We start from the raw sequence: 23,251 nt of genomic DNA on the forward strand, positions 1-23,251 counted from the left end.
ATAAGAAGTTCAGGGATAAAAAGATGTACCGGGAGAAATTCCAAAATGAAACGTAACCTTGATCTAAAACACGTTGTTTTGAAGGCAGGCCTCTGTGTCTTCATCTCTTCTCTGAAGAGCCCATTATCAGGTTTAGAAGTTAAGTGTAGAATCATGCCTGGTTCTGTAGTCTTAGTATAAAACTAATGATGTTGAAACTGGTTGATTGCAAAGCAACATGAGGGATTATACTTTGACATGAATCAAATAACCAGAGTGGTGATCTAGGGAAAGGTGTTAGTATACCAAGGGGACAGTGGTCCTATAAAAGAAAACAATTACATACTTTTGATTCCTAGATTGTCTATTTACTGTGTATTTGTTTCTTTATTTCCCTTTAACAGAAGGCATCAAGGCACTGTCGGGAGCACATCTCAGAATTCACACCTCTTGCCTGTCTGAAAAGCCCAAGATACAGGAGCAGTGACTGCAGCAATTCCCCAGCAAGAAGGTCTAATTCTCATTCTAAAAAAGTGATGTTTACGCAGTGGAAAGGCATTGATTATTCAGTACTTCCATCTGTCTTTGGCTATTCAAATAAGCATTGGCGTTCCAGTGCAGGCTACCACTACGGTGGGTCAGGTTTGGAAACGTCCATATGACAGAACACCAAGTCAAGCCTTTAAAAACTGTGGTTTTGTTTATTTATTTTTTCAGGAAACAGACATGTCACAGAGACATATTAAACTATATGTGGCTTTTGCTGTCTGAGGTAGTGTTGAGAAAACAGGATCAAGAGCTAGAAGTATGAACCCTTCCAGGCCAATAGGCCTATTTTTATGTTTTGAACTACTGGAGCAATGAACAATCTGCACAGTCTGGTACTGTGAGACTGGTAGCACTAAAAATTCTCTTCATCCTGTGTCAAGACTTCTGTGTATTTACTACTTCTGTCATCTTTAGTGATTTTCTTTGTTACTTGAAGTGCAGTTTTAGTCAGTGACCTACATTTTGAAATCAACAGTTTTAATTTTAAGCCAGGAGCAATTGTCTCAGTTATCTCAAATGAAATTCTCCTAAAGCATATTTAACAAGTGCTGTTTCTGATTTTCCCCTGTCCTTTTTTCTTTCTTTGCTCTTTCTTTAGAACAAACTGGTGTTTCCTCTGTGCAAATCTGCTTTCAAGAAACACTCTCTAATGTTCACTTCCTTGTAAGTGGCCAAATCAGGGCTATGTATGGTTTCTGTTAGTTTTCCCCTGTAGAAAGATAGGCAAAACAATCCTTGTGTAGAGTATGCACACACAATATGAAGTCAAGTTGGCTGTTAAACAGGTAAATATTGCCAGTGTTGGTATTTACTTACAAACTGAATGTAAGCATTTTGCCCAAAACATCTTTGAATTTGTCAAAGATGCACATTACCTGGTGTTCTCACTTTCTGTCCCTATGATTGTAAAATACATATAGCAGAAAGTATTACATATTAAGCTTTTTTTGACAGTTTGTTGGGTTTTTTTCTTAAAACAAGAAAAGCTGTTTTTCTGGATGAGTATCTTTTGCCATCTTGATTCATACTCTTAATTTTGATTTTTTTTGTCTGCGTGTATGGTTAGATTCTGGCTAATGGGCTTGGTAGATGTAGTACAAAGCACACAGCTGTTAGCTCTTCAGGCAAACCACGAGGTGGCACACAACTGTTGACAAACAGTTGAACCACAGGTGGTTCAGAGAACAGAGAAACTAGTATGACTGCAAGGATTCTGTTTGAATTCCCTTAAGAATGACAGCCAACTTGCACTTCTCTTTTCTCTGCTACATTTATGTTACCTTGCAGTAATTCAACTCTTAGCTGCATCCTTGTGTTGTTTCGTGTTAGTCCAGTGTTTTATTTTGGGGTGCAAAAATATCTGAAGCAGTAATCCGATTTCAGTCAATTTCAGCTTGGTGGTTACAGCTGGTTAATGGCCATCCTCATTCAATACCTCTGTGAGGACATTACTAAAAATGTATTTCAGTGTGAAAACAAAATACTTGGAATCAGACCTGCAGCATTTATTGGAAGACCTGGCCAAGACATTGTTAGTTGTCTTTCATGTGGACAAGGGTGGCAGAGAAAAATAATTTCCCTTTTTGTGTTTTAACAAGAAAAAAACAGAGGCAAAGTAAGTTTACTTACTACTTTACTTTTTTAATAAATGAAAAATCAACTTACTAGGAAATGTCCTTCGCAGTATTCTGAGTAGTTTTCATATTAAACAATGATTTATTATTAAAATGCCCTGGGTCAAGCAGAGATTGTAAAGTGAGTTATGAAATCTTCAGTATACCAAAGATAACAGAATTTTACAAAGTCTAACAGTGAGCACCACAGATAAAGGTTTTTTATCATTTGACATATAGCACTTTTAAGTTTCAAAGAACATCCTTATAGCAGTAGCATTTTGAAATACATACACATGTGTGTGTGTGTGTACATATACTTGCCATTGCAGACTTGAATGTTGGTCAGTTAAAACCGTCCCCTACATAAAACACTGGTGTATATATTTTTAAGAAGTTAATATGGGTATACATTTTATACCAGTAGCAGTGACAAATTTCTTGTGTGTAGTTAACAAATTATTTGTAATGTATTTTTTAGAAATCTTAAAATTGCCTTTGCACTGAAATATTTTTCATACTGTAGCTATTTATAAATCTGTTTTACGCATACATTTGTTAACACACCATTTCTATTTTTTTTAAGTATATGTTTTGAAGGCTTTTTTTATAACTATAAGTTTTGGCCACTTAAATTTAGCTTAGAATGGAGTTGTGGCTGAATGTTGAAATTCTAATGAATGTCAAATTAGAACACAGGTCAGTTGCTCTATGAGTCTCACCCAAGTTATTGATGTTTTGTTGGGATTTCTGGTAGCAGCGATTAGAGCGCTGTACTTGCAGTGCTATATTATAACTGCTAGCTTTTTTACTCTATAAAGCCTCCTGCTTTTTTACTTTGTGAGTTCTATCTTTTAGCCTTAAATAAGGAAAATTTTGCTTGATATTTTTGAAAATGCTGCATTCCTGTTCTGCCTACTAACAAAGCAGTTCATTGCTAACTTCATGTAGCCCTGCACTTAGATATTGTTGACAACATTGTTCAGGCTGAAACACCTGTATACATTTGAGAAATTTTAGTTAAACATGTCATTTTTTGGAGGAGAAAGAATGCTTGAATTTAAGTGGAAGTTTCTGCTTTGATTTAGCAATACTTTTACCTTTAAAAGTTGGTGCTGTTTGTTTGTTAAAATAGACTGTTTAATGAAATGAACATAAAACATCAACTTGGCTTCACTTGATGTGTTTTTGCTTCAGTCCCTGTTACTATTGCCATGTATACCTAGTCCATTGCAGCAGATGTTAACTTGGGAGTTTTACTGCAAAAGATATAAAAGATGAAAAAGTAGAAATTAGATCAAAATGCATTAGAGTGTTTTATTATGGGTGGGACACTGAAAGGAGACAGATTTTTATGTATGAAGAAAAAAAAGAAAGAGGAAAAGTGTAAAAATGTATGTAACCTTCTAACTTGCCTCATTTAAATTGTTGCAGCTTTAACAGCATAATGTCTCCATAACTGCTTCTATAAATGTCTTGAAACTGGTAAGCACTAACCAAATGTATGTGAAGACTTAGAAAGTATTTCAAGCTTTTTGGCCACAGAAGCTCATATATTCCTGCAGTGGCTTGTGGCAAAAGATCTTTTTTGTTTTACCATGTACAATAATTGTTTGTTCAGCCACTTAATGTAAAAGCTACAGTTTACTTTCTTGCTTTCATTAGCCTGTGTGTCTTGAACCAACTGGCTTGCAAAAATAAGAGGAAAAAAATAGCGTAATTGAGGAACTGCACTACTTTTCTTTTGGAAGCCAGTGGGATCCTTGTGCTCATACTACTGTCTCTGTTAAAAAAGCTTTAATGGAAATTTGTGAAAGTACTACAAAAGTGAAAACTTACATGATTCTACTTTGCAGAATAATCAAAAAAATCAGTTTATATAGCTTTAATTTTTTACCTTATGAAAATTCACAGGATTTCAATCTGCATTGTCTTGGACATAAATTCTGTGCTATGTACACTTTGCATTTTAGAGGTTCTTTCACGATCTAATGTAAAGTAGAATCTGCGGAAGCTGCTGTATGGGGCTGGGGTAGTTATCTGTGCTTTAAACATTAAAGATGTCTGTAGTCATCAGCACCAAGTACTGACACATTTTAATTGAACAATTTTAGGTGCATTTATTTGAAAATAAATCAGCCTTCAAATCTAATGTTCAGATTATCCGATACTACTTCATTTATTTGATTTGAAGAGTCAATGTGTGAATACATTACTGTAAAGTTTCTTTTCAGTGCTGTTTTTAACTTTTATTTCTGTAGACAAACAAATATAACTTGTTTCTATTCAGCCACATTTTGGATCCTTATGTAGAATATATAAGCAGGAGATACAAATCTGCTTGCAATAAATATAAACATTCAAGACTGGTTTAAGTTTGCTCACAAGTAATTACAGTAATTCTAGTATGAATATGAGATGGTTTCATATTAGTCTGTAATAAAATGTAAGTATATAAAGAAAACAGAATGAGTGTTTGATTTGGTTATTGAATATGTTTGTTCTCACGCTCATTTCTCATACTGGAGTGGGTCCAGCAGAGCACCACAAAAATGACAAAGGGGACTTGGAGCATCTCTCTTATGAGAGACTGCAGGAGCTGGGCCTGTTAGTCTAGAGAAGAAGAAGTTTAGACTAGAGAAGAGAAGTCTAGAGAAGAGAAGACTGAGAGGGGATCTCATCAATATAAATATCTCAAAGATGGATGTCAAGAGGATGGTGCCAGGCTCTTTTCAGCAGTGCCCAGCCACAGGATGAGGTGCAGTGGCCTTAAACTGAAACAGCAGAAGTTTCTCTTCAACATGGGGAATGGGGAAAAACTTCTTTACATTGAGAGTGGCAGAGCACTAAACAGGCTGCCAAGGGGCTTGTGGAGTTTCTCTTTTTGGAGACATTCAAAACCCACCTGGACACATTCCTGTGTCACCTTGTGTAGGTGACACTGCCTTGGTAGAAGGGTTGGACTGGGTGATCTCCAGAGGTCCCTTCCAGCCTTACCAGTTCTGTAATTCTATTATTTTCAGAGTGTGTGTAGCCAGCTAAAACAGCAAATTAACAAAAAGAAATTCAAAGAAGGCTGGAACATGAGCTGGGGGATGGGGGGTTGTTCCAAAACTAATAGAAATTGGTACTAGTCCAGGAGAGCTTTGTTTCTCCTGCACAGATTAAGTGCTAAAGTTCTTTCCAAAGTAAACTCATAAGCTATACATGAGAAAGTCTGCTACATTTCCTTGCAGTTCTGCTGTTAAGGTACACAGAGCTATTTCTCTTTTCTTTTGCAATGTTGTGAATTTAAAGAAGCTAAAGTAAAAAACAATGTGTTCTGACGTCTGATTAGGTAGCAGTGTTCATATATTCTTGCAGAAGAGGCTGAGTGCATGGAAAGACCATGATTTTATTTCATGTGGTGATACAATTTTACAGAACTTCCTTCAGTTTCAAAACCATTATAGGCTCCAAAGTACATTGGCTCCATCAGGGTGAAGGTATCCCAGACAGCCTCCACAAAGCAGTTCAGGGTGTCGGGTTTGGTCCCTCCTTCTGCTGCTCTGAGCATATGTAGAATGCTTAGGCCTTAGTTTCTATATTAATTTTGCACTTCCCATAATAAAGGTTTCAGAGGAATGGGTTTGTATTTATATGAGATTCTTATCTAAACAATGCAAGAATGTTGTACCCATCTCCCTTTTGTTCATCAAGAAATTTTGTGTTTCTATCAATAAACTCCTAGAGAAGATAGTTTGAAGGGGCTGTGTAAATATGGAAGATGTTTTTCCCTTTATTCATGCAAAGAAGAAAAAAATGCATAGATTGGAATTAGATATAATATTACATTGAAACTGTTTTTGAAAAAAAAAAAAGTGATGATGTATCTGGATTTCAGGAAGAGCACAATACCCATACAGACATGTTACCACACAACTTCATTTTGCACATAAAATTACGTTTACCTATTTAAAGGAAAAAAGGATAGAAAATAATTTAAGTGACAAACAGCATTCTCAATCAAATACCATGTGTTTTCCATTATCTTTTAAGATATGCTCTTTTAGTAAGCTACATTATAGAATTGATTGAAAATTGACTTTTATAAGGCTCAATATTTTCTGCAATACATGCAACAGTGCTCTATAAAATCTTTCCTGAAGGTTATCTTGATGTGAAGTGAGGTAGGTTGGAGACAGACTGAAGTTCCTTGGTTTTGTTTTTCAAATATTCTGATTTCCTCAAGTGATACTCTACAGGAATTTAGAAACAGTATTTGACTATTCTATAAAAGCTTTGTTGTTGTGTGTTTCCACTGCACATACAGGTGTATTAATTTTCATGTTATTCAAATGCTAAAGCAAAACCCATACCCATTTAAAGGCTTCATTTACACTAGGAAGTGATAAGATAGGGATAAAACCAAATATATCCATTAACTTCCTTCATTATACAGATCAGTTTATCAGGTGCCTAATGTCCCAATCTAGGTTTAAAAGGTTTTTTAAAAGAAAATGGCACTATGTGCCATTTCTTTGTTAACTGTCAAGTCTGCAGTAAATTAATAATGTTGAGTCTTAATCATTTAACTGTTGGTTTTCCATTTAAAAGTGACAAACAGTATTCAGTTTTAAACCACCAAAAGGCTTGTTGTTTTCCATTATTCATTCTGGTTAAGAAATCTCATGGTGCATTATGCTTTTAAAAATACATAGGATGCAGTGTCCTGCTAGGTTCAGAGGCTTCCTATTTCAGGGAGAACTGCTGAGTTTCTTATTTAATGTAGAAAAACTGGTCTGTTTTTCTTCCTAACAAAAGGAATTTAAATATTTTTTTTTAAAAGTAGATCAACAACTTACCTTGAGATTTCAGACATCTTTTGTAAAGATTCTTCATGGTGAAATGTTAACCAAATCTGAAAGCTTGGAATCTTGCTATCTAATAAACACTGGGCTCTAGAAGAGAAGGAAAACAAATCCTGGTCCATGGATCAAGCCATCAAATGGTATGCTGATTTTTATTTCAGGTAATACTTTCAACTAAGTAGCCAGCCTATTAGAGTATTTTTCTAGGAAGTACTGAACAGGCTGCTTCTAGGATGAACAAAATTGCTAGAGAAAGTGGTATTAATGAGGTTGAAATCTAATTGTTTATTGCCAGCTATGAGGAGGTAGTGTGTATAATTTCATTCTAAGTTATAGCCCAGAAATAAATATTTCTCCTCCTGTGTGCTTTCAGGCACAACATCACAAAGCTTAACACTGATGCAGTGATAGAGCTCAGTAACAGTTGGGATTCACTTGGCTTTTAAGTCTTCTTAGAAAGTCCAAATTTTGCATTTGTTTAGCACAAAAGCCGTGTTTGTGCATGCATGCATCATTGTGCTGAAAGGAACTGGTCCAGATGGAAAAAAGCTGAAGATCCTTCGACTGTAGATTGTACTGGAACATGAGTCAGGCTTCTCTCTCTTCTCAAATGCGGCACACACAGCAGATGATTTGGAATCCACCTTTCTTGAATTGTCCATCTGGAGTTTAACTTTTAAAATTTCAAACTTTATTGTCCATTCAACTCTTGTTCTCCCTATAGGTGAAAATGGCATACACGTTTACATTTCCCCTTGCCTCTTACCTGGCATGCTGGGGTGTGGCGGTTTGCAGGGGTCCCAGGACAAGGGAAAAGACGAGAATCTGACTCCATGCTTCAGAAGGCTAGTTTATTATTTTATGATATATATTAAAACTATACTAAAAGAATAGAAGAAGGGATTTCATCAGAAGGCTAGCAAGGAAAGGAAAGGAATCATAATAAAATCCTGTGACTGACCAGACAGTCCAATACAGCTGGACTGTGATTGGCCATCAATTAGAAACAACCACATGAGACCAATCACAGATCCACCTGTTGCATTCCACAGCAGCAGATAATTATTATTTACATTTTGTTCCTGTGGCCTCTCAGCTTCTCAGGAGAAAAAATCCTAAGGAAAGGATTTTTCATAAAATGTGTCTGTGACACTGGGGTACCTCCCTTTCCCCTAGAAGTCTGTGTAACATACCATACTTAATTCCGAAAGGAAAGAACCCCATTCCGTTTATGATTGGGCAGACTTAGTTCCATGCATTTTAACAAGAGTGATCTCTCTTTTTCATACTCTCTCAGAGGAATATTCAGCAGGCAAACCAGCAGATCTGAAGTAATGTGGTCACCACCACAATGGTTATGTGCCTTGGTTGCTTTTACACAAAAAGTACTTGATCATGTGCACATAAACACACAAACTCTGTGTGTCCCCATCTCGTGTAGGACGTAATCACTCATCTTCATCCTGCTTTTCCCAGGCCTCTTTCTCAGCAAATTACTCTCTAAGTAAGCTCATCCATCCTTTTCTTTACTGAAATTGGGCATGTGTGGGAATTTAACCTTCTCCCTACTACATCCATTCATGCAAACTGTCTCAAAAGGGTACATGGTCTCATGGGACTCACTAAATTTTGTTTTTCTCATAAAAAATTGTGATTTGAAGGTATTGGGGAAAAAAAGGAATTTTTAACCCAGTTAATTTATTGCAAACTACCTGTGTCCTAAAATTTGGCTTGACAAGATAAAAGGTCTTTTTTCATACATACCCAAAGATTTTAAGCTAAAATAGAAAGGGAATGGCTATTCAAATTCTAATACCACTGCCACCAAGGAAATTCTTATCCATATTCAAAAGATAAATTTCACTCTGACCTCCTCCTGAACTGGTTCTGCATCAACCATAATTATAGCCTTCAATCAACTTTGGGAAATACGCCATTATCCTGAGTTTATGAGTATCTGGATATTCTATATCCTATCTGAATTCCATATCTGTTATTATTATTGTTATTACTATTCCTTATCCTATCTGAATAATGCACTTAACTTTGGCATCTTATATATCCAGAGGTAGTTCGTGAGAACCATCTGTCAACACTTTATTTCCAAATGTGTATGAACACTGAAATACAGAAAGCTGAGATACATCTTAATTTCACTGGCAACTAGTCCTCTCATTCAAGGAGGCTCCACCCTGACTCATTGTTTAAGAGTTGTTGCTAGAAGCTACTTGTGTTTTCCATGAGGTTAATTGCCAACCACACTATTAACCTTTTAACTGTTTCAGTCTATGAAGATTTACATTCCCCTTACATTTCACAGAGATGCACACTTAGCAATCCTGATGTAATTAATTTTATATCCAGGTATTGAGCCAAGACACTAAGTTTGGAATTCTACTGATTTAGGGAGAAAAGTGGATGTTGTGCAGAAAGCCCAAGCTACTGCTGCCACGCACTATAAATCCCACAATACTCGTCACTGATGTGTTTTCTCATCTCTATGTGAACACTACAGGTGTTACATGAAAGTATGTCAGCTTGGGAGTTAGGAAAGTTAATTAGAGTGGCATAAAAATAAATTTCACTGATCCACAATAGAGTTCAGGCATCCTCTCATGTGGATTGACCTATAAATCTGATGAATGTTCATTTGAACATTTGCCTGCACCTCACCTTTTACATTACTGTTCACAGACATTTCATCTTTCTGCCATGTCACACCACTCTTCTTATAGTGTTCATGGGTTGCAAATCCATTTATTCTCTCTACCACCACATCAGATGTACTCAAAACTAACATGCTCTAATAATATTTTTAAAGAAGGTCCATGTTTTTTTTTTTCAATCCCAAACAATTTCTTTCCTCTACTGTGAGTCTTCATTGTTTCATTTCAGTTGTTTCTTGGTGCCCAGCCCAAAATTCTGTCCTAGAGAATCGTGTTTCCCACAGAGCACCTATGACTGAAATTCCTGCTTCACATACTGCAAACCAAAGCACACCATGTTTCTAGTCCCAGGAACTTTTCCAGTCCCCTCTTCTTCTCTGCCTCTTCTCTGCATAAGCAGAATTAAGTGGGAGTTGTGTATTTGGAAACTCAACTTCAAAATATCATCCAAGAAGCCAAATTCAGGTTCAGGTTCAGGCACTTACAGCTGTTTGTGTTAAATGCAGGTGTCTAAGCTCTCATTACAGCCAGCAGGAGATTTCCTGTTGGGTGAAATAAAAACAAATAGTACCTGCAACATGTTTTTAATCATGACATTCAGCCCAAGTACTTTAGTATGTATTGTATTTATTGTATTTGTTTGCATGTATTACTGTAAGTAAATACAATTTGCATTGTATTTACTGTCTAATTTACTGGGAATGAGCACAGTGAACTCCATTAATTATTTCAATTTTAATTTTTTTAAGCTCTTGGGAAAGCTCAGGAAAAAAGTAACCAGGAGGGAGAGAAAACATACATGCCAAAGGATGTTCTGCATCGATGACAAAGAAAAAACCCATAGAATATTCTTGGTGCTTTCTGTCACTATGACAACAAAGACACAGAGACAGAAAATTTGCAATGTGAACAGCAAAGGTAGATTTTGGGGCTCTTGCACAAGCCATTAGTGGGATGAACGTGCAGCTTCAGCCTCCCATATGAATTTTGCTGCTTGTGGCCATGTCCCCAGCACACATTCTAGGGTTAATTTATTTAGCTGACAAGGTCTGGACCTTGCAGCCTGAAGCTGTAGAGTTTTGTAGGACCAAAGCATCTTCAGAGTCCCAGATCTCTAGCCGGGGAATCTTCCTCCTTCCATTTAGACACTTGGGGCTACAGGGAGATCTCCCAGTCCTCCCAATACCTTTAACAGCTGCGGGACTGCTAACAGGAGACCTCGTCTGACTTGTTACCCTGAAAGGAAGGAAGGGAGGAGAGGAAAGAGGATCATGTGCTCCACAAGTCAGATATGTTCCAGGAGTGGTGGAAGAGTCTGACTCTGTGCCAACCACCCAGGTAAACAACAGGACAGATTTTCCACAGCCACTTCCAGAATGAATATTTGCTAAATCAAAATGTGGGGAATGCTTGCCCTGGAGATTTCCCTGTACATGCAGGAAACCACCTCCTGTCTTGTGACAGGCATTTAAGATTGCATTGCTCTTTCAGGCCCTTTCTGGAAGCTCTTCTGTGCAGGGTAGCTATGGCACATCAGCTGCACAAACTCTGCTTGCTTTTTGCTGCTACTGCTGTCCACAGTGTTGGTTCAATTAGAATGGAAAAGCACAAAAAAAAGCCCCAACAAACAACCTTTACAGATTTCATAAGATCAGAAGAGTTTTTTAATCTGTCCTTTTAAAGCCATGCAAATGGGAGGCTCTCTCCACATTTGCTGTAGTTTCCCTTGGTCCCCACTCTTGTTGCTATGGGTTTCCTAGTACCTTCCAATAGGAAGGTCCCACCAAAGGATTCTCCTTTTATTACCTGATTCCCTGGAGATAATGTTTGTCCTGGTTTATTCATTCCTCATACATCTTACAAGACTGGAGTGTATCTCCACTTTTTTTCCAGTGACAGGTTCAGAGAATTATGGCAATAAATGGTAGGAGATTTACAAAGGATGACTTGATCTCCAGAATGCTGTGTGTCTTCTCACAAGTAGTGACAAGAAGTCTCTTATTGGACCATCTGGTTTTTAAATCCCAAGCTTGTACACTGTTTTTTCAATAAGCAGAGTTCAGGGAGGGCATCAAAGTGCAGTTGGTGTGCAAAGTTTTTTCCTTGTAGCTAATTAGCTCTCTTACTATTCACTGCACATATTTGAGTGTCTTGTCCATTTGATTCCTGCCCAAGCCAGTTCCTTTGCAATTTGTTATGGCAATTGTTCTGTGTTTCATCAAGAACTCTGGTGGACACAAAAGGAGTATCCAGCCATAACAAGCTGAACGTTCCACTGCACCCTTTGGATAAAATCTAACTTACTATAGGCTAAAAGGATGACCATGGCCTCTGCTGGTATTTGTAGCACATTCAGCTTGAATTTTCAGCCCTAGAGTAATCCTGAAATCAAGAGTCTTTCTAATATTTATGGAGAGACCGGTGCTATTTTTACTGAGTTCCTAGGATTTGCATTAAAGTAAATGTTTCATACCAGAGAAAGTAGAATTTCTGGAGATACTTTAAGCCATCAGAAAGCAGAGTATGATTGCAATAGTGTTCCCTGAACCTATGAGTCATGTTAATGTTCATGGTGTAAAAAGAAGACAGGCTAGATTTTTTAGTAACATATTTTGCTCACATCTTGTAAAAACATGATATTGTGCAGCTTACCAATGGGATTCTGTAAAGTCTTGACTTCCTTTTCCCAGTTTATTCACATTTTCACTATATTTGCCACTAATAAATTTTTCAGCCCTGTGTTTTACCTCTGTTGCTCAGTTTGGGGTTTTTTTAGACTGCCTTAATTTTAATCAGAATTGGTTTAAATAATTCACTAATAATTGCTATAATTATAAAGAAAAGACTCATTGTCAATTTATGTAAAAAAAAAATAATTGCTCTTGCCTGGATCCAGTCATTACTATTTTATTCTTGGTGTGTTTCAAAAATCTCCCTAACTTACCCTGGAGAACTTCTGCAAATAACAGCTTTGAGTCTTAGTTTTCTTATTTTTTCTCAGTACATTACTATGATTTTACAGAGAGTTTCTGATTCTGTACAAGTTGTGGTTCAGACCAGTTGCTCAATAAAGGTCTCAGATTTTTTGACAGACCCAGTTCATGTAATCTGTTCCTGAAAGCCAACTGGTTGTCATTTTGTAGCCCCTCCAGACTTCATAACTGGCAGAAACAGGTACAGCTGATACTAAGAAAATTTCATGCCATAGTGCCAGAGTTAGTTCTGCTCTCACTTGAGTTATGTGCACATGATAATGATTCCGTATTTAGATTCCTTTGTACATCTCTTCTTACTCCTTGAGATTTAAAGTAACAGAATGACAGAATGAATTAATTTGGAAAAAGCCTCTGAGATCGAGTCCACCATGTGACCAAACACCACCTTGTCAAGTAGACCATGGCACCAAGTGCCACATCCAGTCTTTCCTTAAACATCTCCAGGACAGTGACTCCAACACCACCCTGGGCAGCCCACTCCAATGCCTTTTCACCCTTTCTGTGAAAACTTTTTTCCTAATGCCCAACCTAAACCTCCTCTGGTGCAACTAAAGACTGTGTCCTAAACATGTACTCTAGAGTGTTGTTCTGGACAATTTTGGCAACAGGCAGAAGGCACTAGGTCAGGAGAAGTTAATTCCTGGAGTAAAGGTCCTTCCTTCACTAAAATACTGTCTTCTGCCTTCCCAGCCAGACTCCCAAAACACAGCTATGCCAGTGAGTCTCAAACACCTTGCAGAGTTTATCCACAATCCTCAACATTTGTGTGAGAGATGAGTGAGTTTGGTCCTCTGTTCTCATTAGATCCTTCAGGTCTTGTCCAAGCTTTTGCATAAGTTGAAAAAAGGAATTATCAACACTAGCCCCATATTAATTTATAAACTTTCACACTGACAGCATCAGAAATAACATGTATATGTGTGTGAAGGAGGTGCTCTGTGGTACAATTTTTGCTAAAGCCATAATACTTCACTGATTTACAATTCCTAGGAATCTCACCCTACTCCTCATATTTAGGACAGATATTTTAAGAAAATTCAACCTCTTTCCAACCTGCTTTTACCTTCCGCTGTTGTAATGTAAAAACACACATTTGCTCTAGTGACTTACCTTCCTTCCTTATTAATTTCTTCAGATCTAAATGCCATCTGTTCTTGACATTTGCTTGAAACTTAACTGGTCCTGCTGAAATTTGCCCCAGCTTCTTAGCATTAGTCAAAACAAAAGTATTTTCCATGGAGTGAGCATTCTTATAAAAGCCAATGTTGTATTAATGAATATATTTTACATAATGTAGAAGAAATAACATTTCTGACTCTATTCACAATAAAAGTCTATTCCTAATATGATCCACTTCTTCCATAAACTCTGATACTGCTAGCCAGTGCAACTGTATCTTTAAGCAAAGATTTCTGCAGAATGAATAAAATCTGCTCAATGAATAAAATGCTCAGATCTTCAGTCTGACTTCTCACTGCTTGACTCCAGCCAGTGCCTAAGGTTCTGCTTTGACACAGAACACAGCAGCAATCACAAAAGTCAAAAGCCTCATGTTACTACTAGCAAAAAAAGCAGGTCAGGAACCGTCCTTTGGCACAGGAACCAGCTGGCACAACATGGCTTTCATACACACAACTAAACTCTTATCTCCTGAAATAGGTCAGTTCCACACAGACAGTCTGCTGAGAATGGCCCCGGCACACACAGACCCTTGAGCTGTACCACAGGGACTGCTCTTTGCTAGGACAGCACCACACCAGGACACCACCACCCAGGGGACACTGCAGAGGATGACCAGTGCAGTGCTTTAATCCTGAACACCAGACCCATTTAGTTTACTGCTATAGGGGTAGCTATAGGGATAGAGAGCAAAAAATGCCTGCAGCACCAAACAGAACTGAAATCTAAATTGTATGTTTGATTGCTGCCTCCCTTGTGCTTCAGAGACTTCTTTCAAAGCTATTTTTGACAGTATCTCCAAATTAAGGCATCCTCTTGCTCTTTCATATAATCATTAATTGGCCCTTTTCCCTGGACAACCAAACAGATCTTTTCAACCAACACTGAAAATGTTCTTGTGAGGTTCTGAAAAAAAATATGAAAAAACAGTGATCTATCTGAATCTGCACTTTCTGTCTGTGGTCCCCTGTTTTGCAGTGAAGTGTTACAGGGTCACTCTTCCCCACAACATACTGGAGCACATCTCATGGAGAACAGCCCATGGCTGCTGCTCAGTTGACTTGGTTACCTACTTGCATCTCAGGTTATGTTTGATCCACATTTTGGGCTAAGCTGCCAGATACCAAAATCTTGTTTCTGTAAGCCATTTCCTGACACTACTCTGGGTCATTGGGCTTCAAGAAAAAGCATTTCAGGTTATTAGGGAGCCAAATGTACACAACATATCTCTGTCATCTGGTATATTTCTCAAAATCAGAAGCCTCTAGCTCAAGAAATAGGAAGTGTACTAAATATGTGCCTGCCCCACTTTGTCCTCAGCTCTGGAATATTTTTCCTGAAAAATTTAGTGTCTGAAACTTGCAGTATCATGAACTGCATATCCCTGTTGCAGCAGGGATGGAGAGAGCAGCATTGAAGACTGCTGACTGTGTGAGTGAAGATTGGGAAAGCCTGTGGCCAGTTAGGGACACACCTTGGGTGCTTCCTACTAAGCACACATCTCTGCAGCTGCCGTTTCTCATGTGTTTGTACATGCAGCACACAAAAGCACATGCTCTGCACTGTTTTGCTTAAAAGCAAAGGTTTTAATGCTTGGGGGTACCTGAATAAAAAAGAAAATACCTGTTGTTGGTTGGCATGTTGCTTTTTTTTCCCCCTCTTTTTGTAATGGGAAAACAGATCCACTTCCAGCTGTTCAATTGTCTGATCAAGATGTAAACACAAAAAGTGCTGCTACCTACGTATACACATTACAGTAAAAGCAAAACAAAACACTGGGAGTCAAACACTGAAACACCAGGAAACATCAGAACTGAGGCTGCAAAACTTCACGTAGCACACGGTGTTCCTCTCTGCTATTGCAGAACCAGGGAATTGTTCAGGTTGGAAAAGACTTCCAAGATCATCAAAACCGACCTTAGACCCAGCACTGCTACTAGACCATGTCCTGAAGCGCCACAGTTCCCCAAAAGATGAAGCGATACTCCTACAGGTAGCAACAGCTTTCCTGGAAATAACCACTTTTCACTGAGAAAGGCACACAAAGCCCTCACTGTGGAGAGCCCTCCCTACCCTACAGGGAGCACCTGTCCTCTGTGGCCCGCGGCGAGGAGCGGCGGTGCCTCCCAGCCCTGACAGGTGCTCGAGGTGAGCGCGCCCGGGGCGGGGACGAGGACGAGCCCTGCGCTCCCGTCCCTCCCTCGCCCCGCCACACAAAGCGCCCCGCCGCCGCCCGCGGAGCCCGCACGGGGCGGGGGATGCCGGTGCCGGGCCGAGGACCGGAGCCCGGACAAAAGGCAGCCCCGCTCCGCCGCCTCCCGCCCGCGGGCGGGGCCCGGCGGCGCCTCCCCCGCACTCCATCCCATCCCATCCCGCGCCTTCCCTCCCCGCCGTGCCGCGGGCCCCGGCGGGAGGCGCTGCCCCACTCGCCCGGCTGAGCTGCTGAGCGCCGGCGGCAGCGGCCACCTGGTCCTGCGGGCAGGGCGGCGAGGTGAGTGAGGCGGGTGCCTCATGGCCGCGGGAGCCGGGCGGGGCGGCGGGGCCGGACCGGACCGGGCCGGGCCGCACCCCGGGGCAGCCGCGCGTGAGGGGCGGCGCGGCCGCTCGGCGCTCTCCGGCGCTCCCCGGCTCGGCTCTGCTCTGCCGGGCGCCGTGCCGCTCCCTGCCTCGCTGGTTTGCCCTCTCAGTGTCGGCTCTGCCCTGCCGGGCGCCGTGCCGCTCCCTGCCTCGCTGGTTTGCCCCCTCAGTGTGGGCTCTGCCCTGCCGGGCGCCGTGCCGCTCCCTGCCTCGCTCGTTTGTCCCCTCAGTGTCGGCGGCGGTGGGTCCGGGCTGGGGGAGGAAGCCGAACAAAGGCAAGCACGGTAACCTGCCTGCAAACGAGCGGACAAATGAAAAACGTGGCGCTCGGCACGGGATGCCCTCTCCTTTGAGGGGCGTGGGGGAAGCCGCGGCTGCCCCTGCCCTGCCGTGGTTCCAGCAGGGCTTGTGCCCTTGGGGCTGCTTCCCCGAATTACATCCCCGAGTTGTAGCCCCAAACTGGAGAAACAAAGCGGTCCTCTGGTGTGAAAAAGGTGTTTTAGATGCGGGGTGTTGTTGGCTGGTGTTACCTGCAATGGTTAATCACAGGGACTATAAACGAGGATGTTTCTGCCTCTTGTGGCGTTTATTTCCCTTTGTATTTTATTGGGGCTGGACTATTAAAATAAATTTGCTGGTTATGTTTGTAGATTTGTCGATGGTTTTGTTGTTTTGGGTTTGTTTGTTGTGTGTGTTTTTGGTTTTTTTTTTTACTTCTGTTTCTTTTCTATCTACAAGAGGAAAGAGATTTAAGTGTTTGTAATCTAAAAAGAAGAAATAAAGGTTTATTTAAAGATATTTTTAGCCAAAAACCTTGAAAAAGAATTTAAAACTTTATCTCGATAGACTTGGCAATGGCAAGAGCCTATTTGCTCTTGCAAGCCCTTTATTTCCTTTATAGAGCCAGTTTGATTTAGTGATTTCAGAATGACTGCAACTGTGACTAGCAGAGAAATAGAAAAACTCAGAAAGCAAATAAATAGAAGTATTTTTTTTTTCTTAAAGATCTTTTGTAGGTTACCTTTTAATGATAATCATAAGTCCTTTTTGGAGTTTATTAGTACAAACAGAGCTTTTCTGGCTTGGGGAGTGGAACAGTCAGTTTAATGTTCAGTAGCAGGCTCTGTGTTTATTAAAGGTACTTACCCTGTGCAAGTTTAGTTAGCATGTTGAAAGATAAATAATGCTATTCTGAACAGAAGAAAGCATCATTTTAGTAGGAGGGGAGAGGAAAAATATTTGTGGACCCTAATTCAAGAGGGTGCTAAAGCACATGTCTAATAAAGGCACAGTGGTAGGGTAGGGAATTGGACATTGTTTTTGTACTTGATGTTGCATGTCCTTTTCTTGTGTTTTGGGTCTGGCTGCTGCCACACAACCCTCTTGTCCATTCTTATCCCTTCTGTAGGGAGGTCTGGGTCATGCACATGATTGGTTTTTTTTTTTTGTGTTGAACTTTGCAATTCTTGGGTTTCAGATGGCTTCCAGAAGTGATATGCTTCACTGATTTGGCACTGGACTGTACAAAAGTAATTACAGAAGTTGTGTGGAAAAGTTTGTGGGTTTTTTTTTTTAATGATGGAGGTCTGTAAAATCAGTCTTGAAGGCAGCCACCTGTGTGCAGTGATGAGGCTTTGCAGGAGCTTCAAAATAGCTACCAGATTTAATCGTCTTAAAACATACATCTGCTTGAAACTTCGAACACAGTGCTCCTTTCACAATTAAAGCTGCCAGTTGCTGTTTCTAACAAAATTACACTGTTGGGTAAATCTATAACAACTTCATTAGGTTGTAGGTTAGGATCATTCATCATGGTTACTTAACAGGAAATTAACTCTGAGTAGATTGGAAGAGAACTTACTCCTTCTTTCCTAAAGCATTACCTTTACCTTGCACTTAGGTTCAACAAATTCTGCAGACAGAGGACATGGGCAGCACTCTCCATCTCTGTAGACAGGCAGTTGAGGAAGGTTTCTTGAGCCTTAGGAAACCTCAGCCATGCCTTTTTTTCCTTCTGTGTGTGTAATGGTAAAAGACTGAATGCTGAAGCTACAAGTCTTGAGGGTTTTCTTGGTGGGTTATTGCAAACTGCTTTTGATCTGCCACAAGCTGGGTTTGGGGAGGGGTGGGGGTGGGAGGAGGAAGAGAAGGGACATGTGGAGTAGATGTTCTGTGAGCCCTTTGAAACTGGACACCTATTATATGTTTGTCAGCAAGTTGGTGGTATGAAGTGACCCAAGTGATCTCTCAGGGACCTGTGTCCTCTAAGCTGAGCAGAGCACGTACTCCTGTTTTACGGTCACTGAACAAAGGCACTCTCCTTGGAGCTTTCTGCAGAGAAAGGTCTTAGATGTTCCAAGTTCTGATTTCAAGAGAAAACTGCTAATACTGTGATGCTTGTTCTCATGATAAATAAATTAAAAACCAGAACACGCCACGTACTCCCTGACCTTCAGAAAGCAGCATGTATTTTTCTTCTTTCAACTGAATTAGTCTGGGAGTTGGGATTTGTGTGCTTGGTCACAAGTACCTCTGAGTTAAACAAATGGGATTTGTGTAGTGTCCTCATTCTGGTGGGCAGCATCTTGTGTTTGTCACAGCTTTGTGCATGGCATAATGCATGGGTGTGATGGGAGTTTGGATTTATCATGACAACAACTTGAACAAGGGGAGATTTGTCAGCCCCTTGAAATAAGGGGTCAAGTACAAAACCACCTCATTCTCCACAGAGTACTGTATAGCACTATCAGCTTCTATTGTGTTTCAGGCTTGATCTAAAAATGAAACCTGGCTTGTCATTCTCTGGGGTCTTGGAAAAAATCTGTGAAATGTGATCTGAGTGAAAATAGATACAGTGAACTGTTCTAGAGAAGTATAAGCTGCTCTTCATGCTGCATTAGAAGACACCATGTTCAGGCCAGTATTTTATTTGACGTCTCATGGATGGAAAGAGAAATAAGTGGGAAAGAAAGCTGGGGTTGTGGGGGCTGTGTGAGGGGGCAGGAGGAAAAGTTTAGATATCTAATTCCAAAAGCTCCGTTTTCAGGAATGTAGGTGGTTTGGTGGGAGTTTTAAAGCTAAGAAAATTATGCTTTTACTAATAATGATCCCTAGGCAACTGGAATTCTATAATATGGAGGTTTTCTCACACTTATGTTAACACTCTCAGACTGACTTCTCTTATACTTCTTCTCTTATTCTCTTTCAGTGGTTATACTCACTGAAAATATGGAAGTCTTGCATTCAGCATTAGACATCACTTTGTACAAAAGGAACAACAAGCCACTTTTCAAATTCCATGCTGTATAAAAGTTGAAAACCCCATTTTTTCCTGTTTGCAAAGGGGAAGTGTGGCATGTATAAGGTCCAGGTTTCTGTAGGACGTGAGATGCAGCTCAGGTGAGGTTTCTTACAGCCAGTTGCTTTGTCCATAGCCCATTTCATTCCTGCATGGAGCTGGTGTTTCCTTGTCCTCGTGTTCTGCTCAAACAGTCCATGGGTGGCTTGGTGAGCACTGGGCCTGTAGCTCTGAAATGGAAGAGAATTTGGCTGAGTACTTGAAGCTCTTCCTGTACCTGTGTGCAGTGGGTAGAGTCAGGCAGTAGAGAAGGTTGCTCAAGGCTTGGTAACTCAGCTACCCTCTGTCATCCTAGGTTTATCTTTTTATTGTTCTTGTTAGAGGTCTTAAAATATAGTGCACAATTCAGAGTTGACCAACAAAAGAAAAACTTCTTATGGCTTTCTGCCCCAAAAGGAGGAAGGAAGACACCTGAGTGACTTCGTTTAAATTTGTAAGCATTTCTCAAAGGAGTGGCTACCTATAGGATGAAAAGTTGAATAAATAAGAAAGCATTTCTCTTATGAAACACATTTGATTTTTTTCCTTTGTAGAGGCCTCAGGTTAGCTCTTGCTTAACAGTCTAGCATTTTTTTTGAAATTTGTGTTTTCTACATCAGCCTGTTAATGACTTTTAATGCTTTGTGAAAGGCTTTTAAATACAAATTGAGACCCTTTATCTTGAAGGACTGCTTAGTATTCAAGTTAAATGTTGATCACACTGCAATTCCAAATGAGAAAAAATTAGTCTTAAAACATGTCAGGGTATTCTGCATGCCCTAGAGAGAGATTAGAATGGGGCTCTGTTGCTGATTTTTCATCTTCATCTTTCTGAAAAAAAATGTAAAAGGACTGGGAGAAGGGCAGGTGTATAGAAATACAATATCTCTATAGGAAGATCTTGAGTCATTTCATAGACTTTACTGAAATCCTGAAGTGTTTTATTATATTTATTTTGTGACTCATTCTTTGTGGCACTCTGTTGGTAATGTATACAAAAGTGGGACTTTTCATTATCCAAACTCAGGCTGATCTGCAGTTGCCTTGGACTCTCTGGAGTTGAAGTAAGGGACTGATGAGCCTCAGAGGATGCCCATCTCTCTTATTCCAGGGAATGCTGAAGTCAATGCTGGGTCAAGTAGGTTCTTAACTTAAACATCTCAGTTTCATATCTGATCTTGGATGAGAGGAACCTGGGCTATAATGTGTGTCTGATGTATTTTGCGCTTTCCCCTTGCATTGGGAGATGGAAAGAATGGCTGACCAGCATTGCAAAGCATAAAAATTGGGAAGAATGCTGCAGACAGACACATGCACTTAAAATCAGATTCTCACCAGAGCAATATTGGCTGGTTAAAATATCATTCAGTGTATTTTAATCCATCCTAAAATAAAGAGATATTATTATACAGAAACTGGTGTCCAGTTCAGTCCAATTGTCCTGCAGAGACCTGCATGGATGAACTCTTACACCATCATCTGGACTCTGCTATCTCTGTTGAAGTGGATGTACTGATCTTGGTGAATTACTACGTTTAAAGCTGCTATCCAGGCTGGATATTAAACAGTTTTTCTTTAAGGGCATTGGCATTAAGTGTCATGGTGTCTATGGAAAATAAGTGTGTGAAATCTTAGTAGGTGCTGAATTAGTAGTGGTTTTCCCCACACAAATACATTTTGTTTCTTGGTGACTTAAATGGAACAATGATGAAAGCACAGTAAAACACTGCACTGATTAAATGCTGAGGGAGGTAATTCACAGGACAATCTGAAAGTATCACACAAGTGGTCTTAGAAGTGAGATATATTTAAATGTTTGTGTTACACCTGACTAGAAATAATGCCCTTCACCAGGGAAATGGCTGAAGAAATTACATCATGTGTCAGCAACAGTGATCTAGTAACAGTGCATGGATTGAGGGTGATGGGGACCCTGGGAGTTGGGTTTAATTGCTCTGGTGAAGTGGCTGCAGAATGTGGATTTAAGTTGCTGAGATAACTGTGTGCCTTACGTAATCTGGTTACATTTGAAGATAATAATTAACTATTCTTGAATTAAAGGGGGATTTTGGATGGGAAACTGAAGTTCAATGAAATGTGTATGCAAAGTGATTCAAATAGGATTCTTGCTTTCAAAAACTGTTCTTTTGTCTGAGTTCCATAAGCATTGTTTCAGGAAGCATTTGCACCTTAATTAAGGAGTAATGTGGAGTTAAGAATTAAAGATATTAAGAATATTATTAATTAAGTACAGCTCATTGGCCTGCATGTAGAGAGGTCCTGGCTGCAGTGAAGTCTACCAGTGCCTTTGTGTCCTGACAAATGAATAGATTCTAGATTCTGCCCCTGCTTTGCCTTGGGTATTTCACCAACTTTGATGTCTGCAATCTAATTTAAAGCAAACAGAAAACTCAAACTCTCAAGCAGTATTGGTTCTAGCACATGAAACTGAGGTTTGGGAGCAGTTGTTCAGATCTACAAATGTCAAAAGGAGATTTCAGTCTTGGACTTTTTCCATGGTGTATCAGCCTAGTTTTATGCTGGCTGAGGGTATGACTTTATCTTTGGATGCTTTGAAATTATAGGAAAAGCTACTTGTGTCTTCAGTGTCACTGCAGTGATCCAAGAGGAGGTACCTCCATCAAGGATGCTTTGACTATTTGGAACACCTTGTGTTAGCTCATAAACCAAAAGAAAAAGTTAAGATTTTTTGGGGTTTCTTTTTTCCTCTCTTTTTTGTGTTTCCCTTTTTCTAGGCAATCTTGGTCAAGAAATTTTATGAATGTGTGAGCTGCCTCTCTTCATGGAAGTGTGACAAACATATACAGTGATTATCTCTCAGCACTCATGTATTTTTTCCCTCACTTTCTTTGCCCCTAGAGTTCCTACCATGTTTTCTCAAGATCTAAGTTCACATTACCATTCTTAAAATCAAGATGGTCAGTGGATCAGAAAATAATTAAGGATTAAGGTCATAAATGTGTGTCTTTAACTGCATAGAGACACCTTTATACACTGTTTGTGCATAATTATTTCTGGTAATCTTCAGGTGTTTCCATTCCTTAAAGAAAGCCAATACATTTTAAAAAATGATTCCTAGAGTAATTTGCTGACTTCTGAAGCATAGATCCAGCTGCTTTTCAGTTCACCTTGCACAGGAGAAGGGAGAAAAACTTAAGTTTCTGGGATTCTTGTTTCCTGCAGAGAAGACTTCCCCATCTTTGCCCCATTTCTTGGGGTAAAAAGTGGAGAAATTTAAACTTTGCTAAGTGGCTTTAAGAAGTAAAATCTATTTAGTGTCTCAGATGTAAGGGTAATTGAAAGAATTCCCCCTGCTCCCACAGAATTAAAAAAAAAAAATTGAATTGCTATGAAGTGTTTTTTAATGAAATCCCCTGTGCACACTTCTGCCTGTCACTGCACATGGCAGACAGTTGTAGAGGCAGAAGCAGCTTAAAACTGTGTCCTATTTGCTACATACATTATTTACTAGCAGAATGTGCAT

The 23,251-nt window shown here is 39.8% G+C and overlaps 2 protein-coding genes across 8 annotated transcripts in view; both read left to right on the forward strand.

The window, feature by feature from the left end:
- Positions 1-4,293, forward strand: part of ATP11A (ATPase phospholipid transporting 11A) — a 119,037-nt gene extending 114,744 nt beyond the window's left edge. For 2 of the 3 annotated variants that reach the window (XM_036381732.2, XM_054518624.1), the window contains one exon: positions 384-4,293. In XM_036381732.2, coding sequence (XP_036237625.1) covers positions 384-641 — 258 coding nt within the window. In that variant the 3' untranslated portion in view covers positions 642-4,293. The remainder of the gene's footprint in view (positions 1-383) is intronic. The other variant, XM_054518625.1, reaches the window with a different exon arrangement.
- An 11,938-nt stretch (positions 4,294-16,231) lies between these two features.
- The window catches only part of MCF2L (MCF.2 cell line derived transforming sequence like), a 157,260-nt gene continuing 150,240 nt past the window's right edge, over positions 16,232-23,251 (forward strand). For 3 of the 5 annotated variants that reach the window (XM_036406419.2, XM_036406427.2, XM_036406435.2), the window contains exon 1: positions 16,232-16,323. The gene's annotated coding sequence lies outside the window, so the exon portion shown is untranslated. The remainder of the gene's footprint in view (positions 16,324-23,251) is intronic. The other 2 variants (XM_036406473.2, XM_036406464.2) reach the window with 2 other exon arrangements.

The sequence above is a fragment of the Molothrus ater genome, chromosome 2 (genome assembly GCF_012460135.2).
Source record: "Molothrus ater isolate BHLD 08-10-18 breed brown headed cowbird chromosome 2, BPBGC_Mater_1.1, whole genome shotgun sequence".
In the NCBI taxonomy this organism is placed as follows: domain Eukaryota; kingdom Metazoa; phylum Chordata; class Aves; order Passeriformes; family Icteridae; genus Molothrus; species Molothrus ater.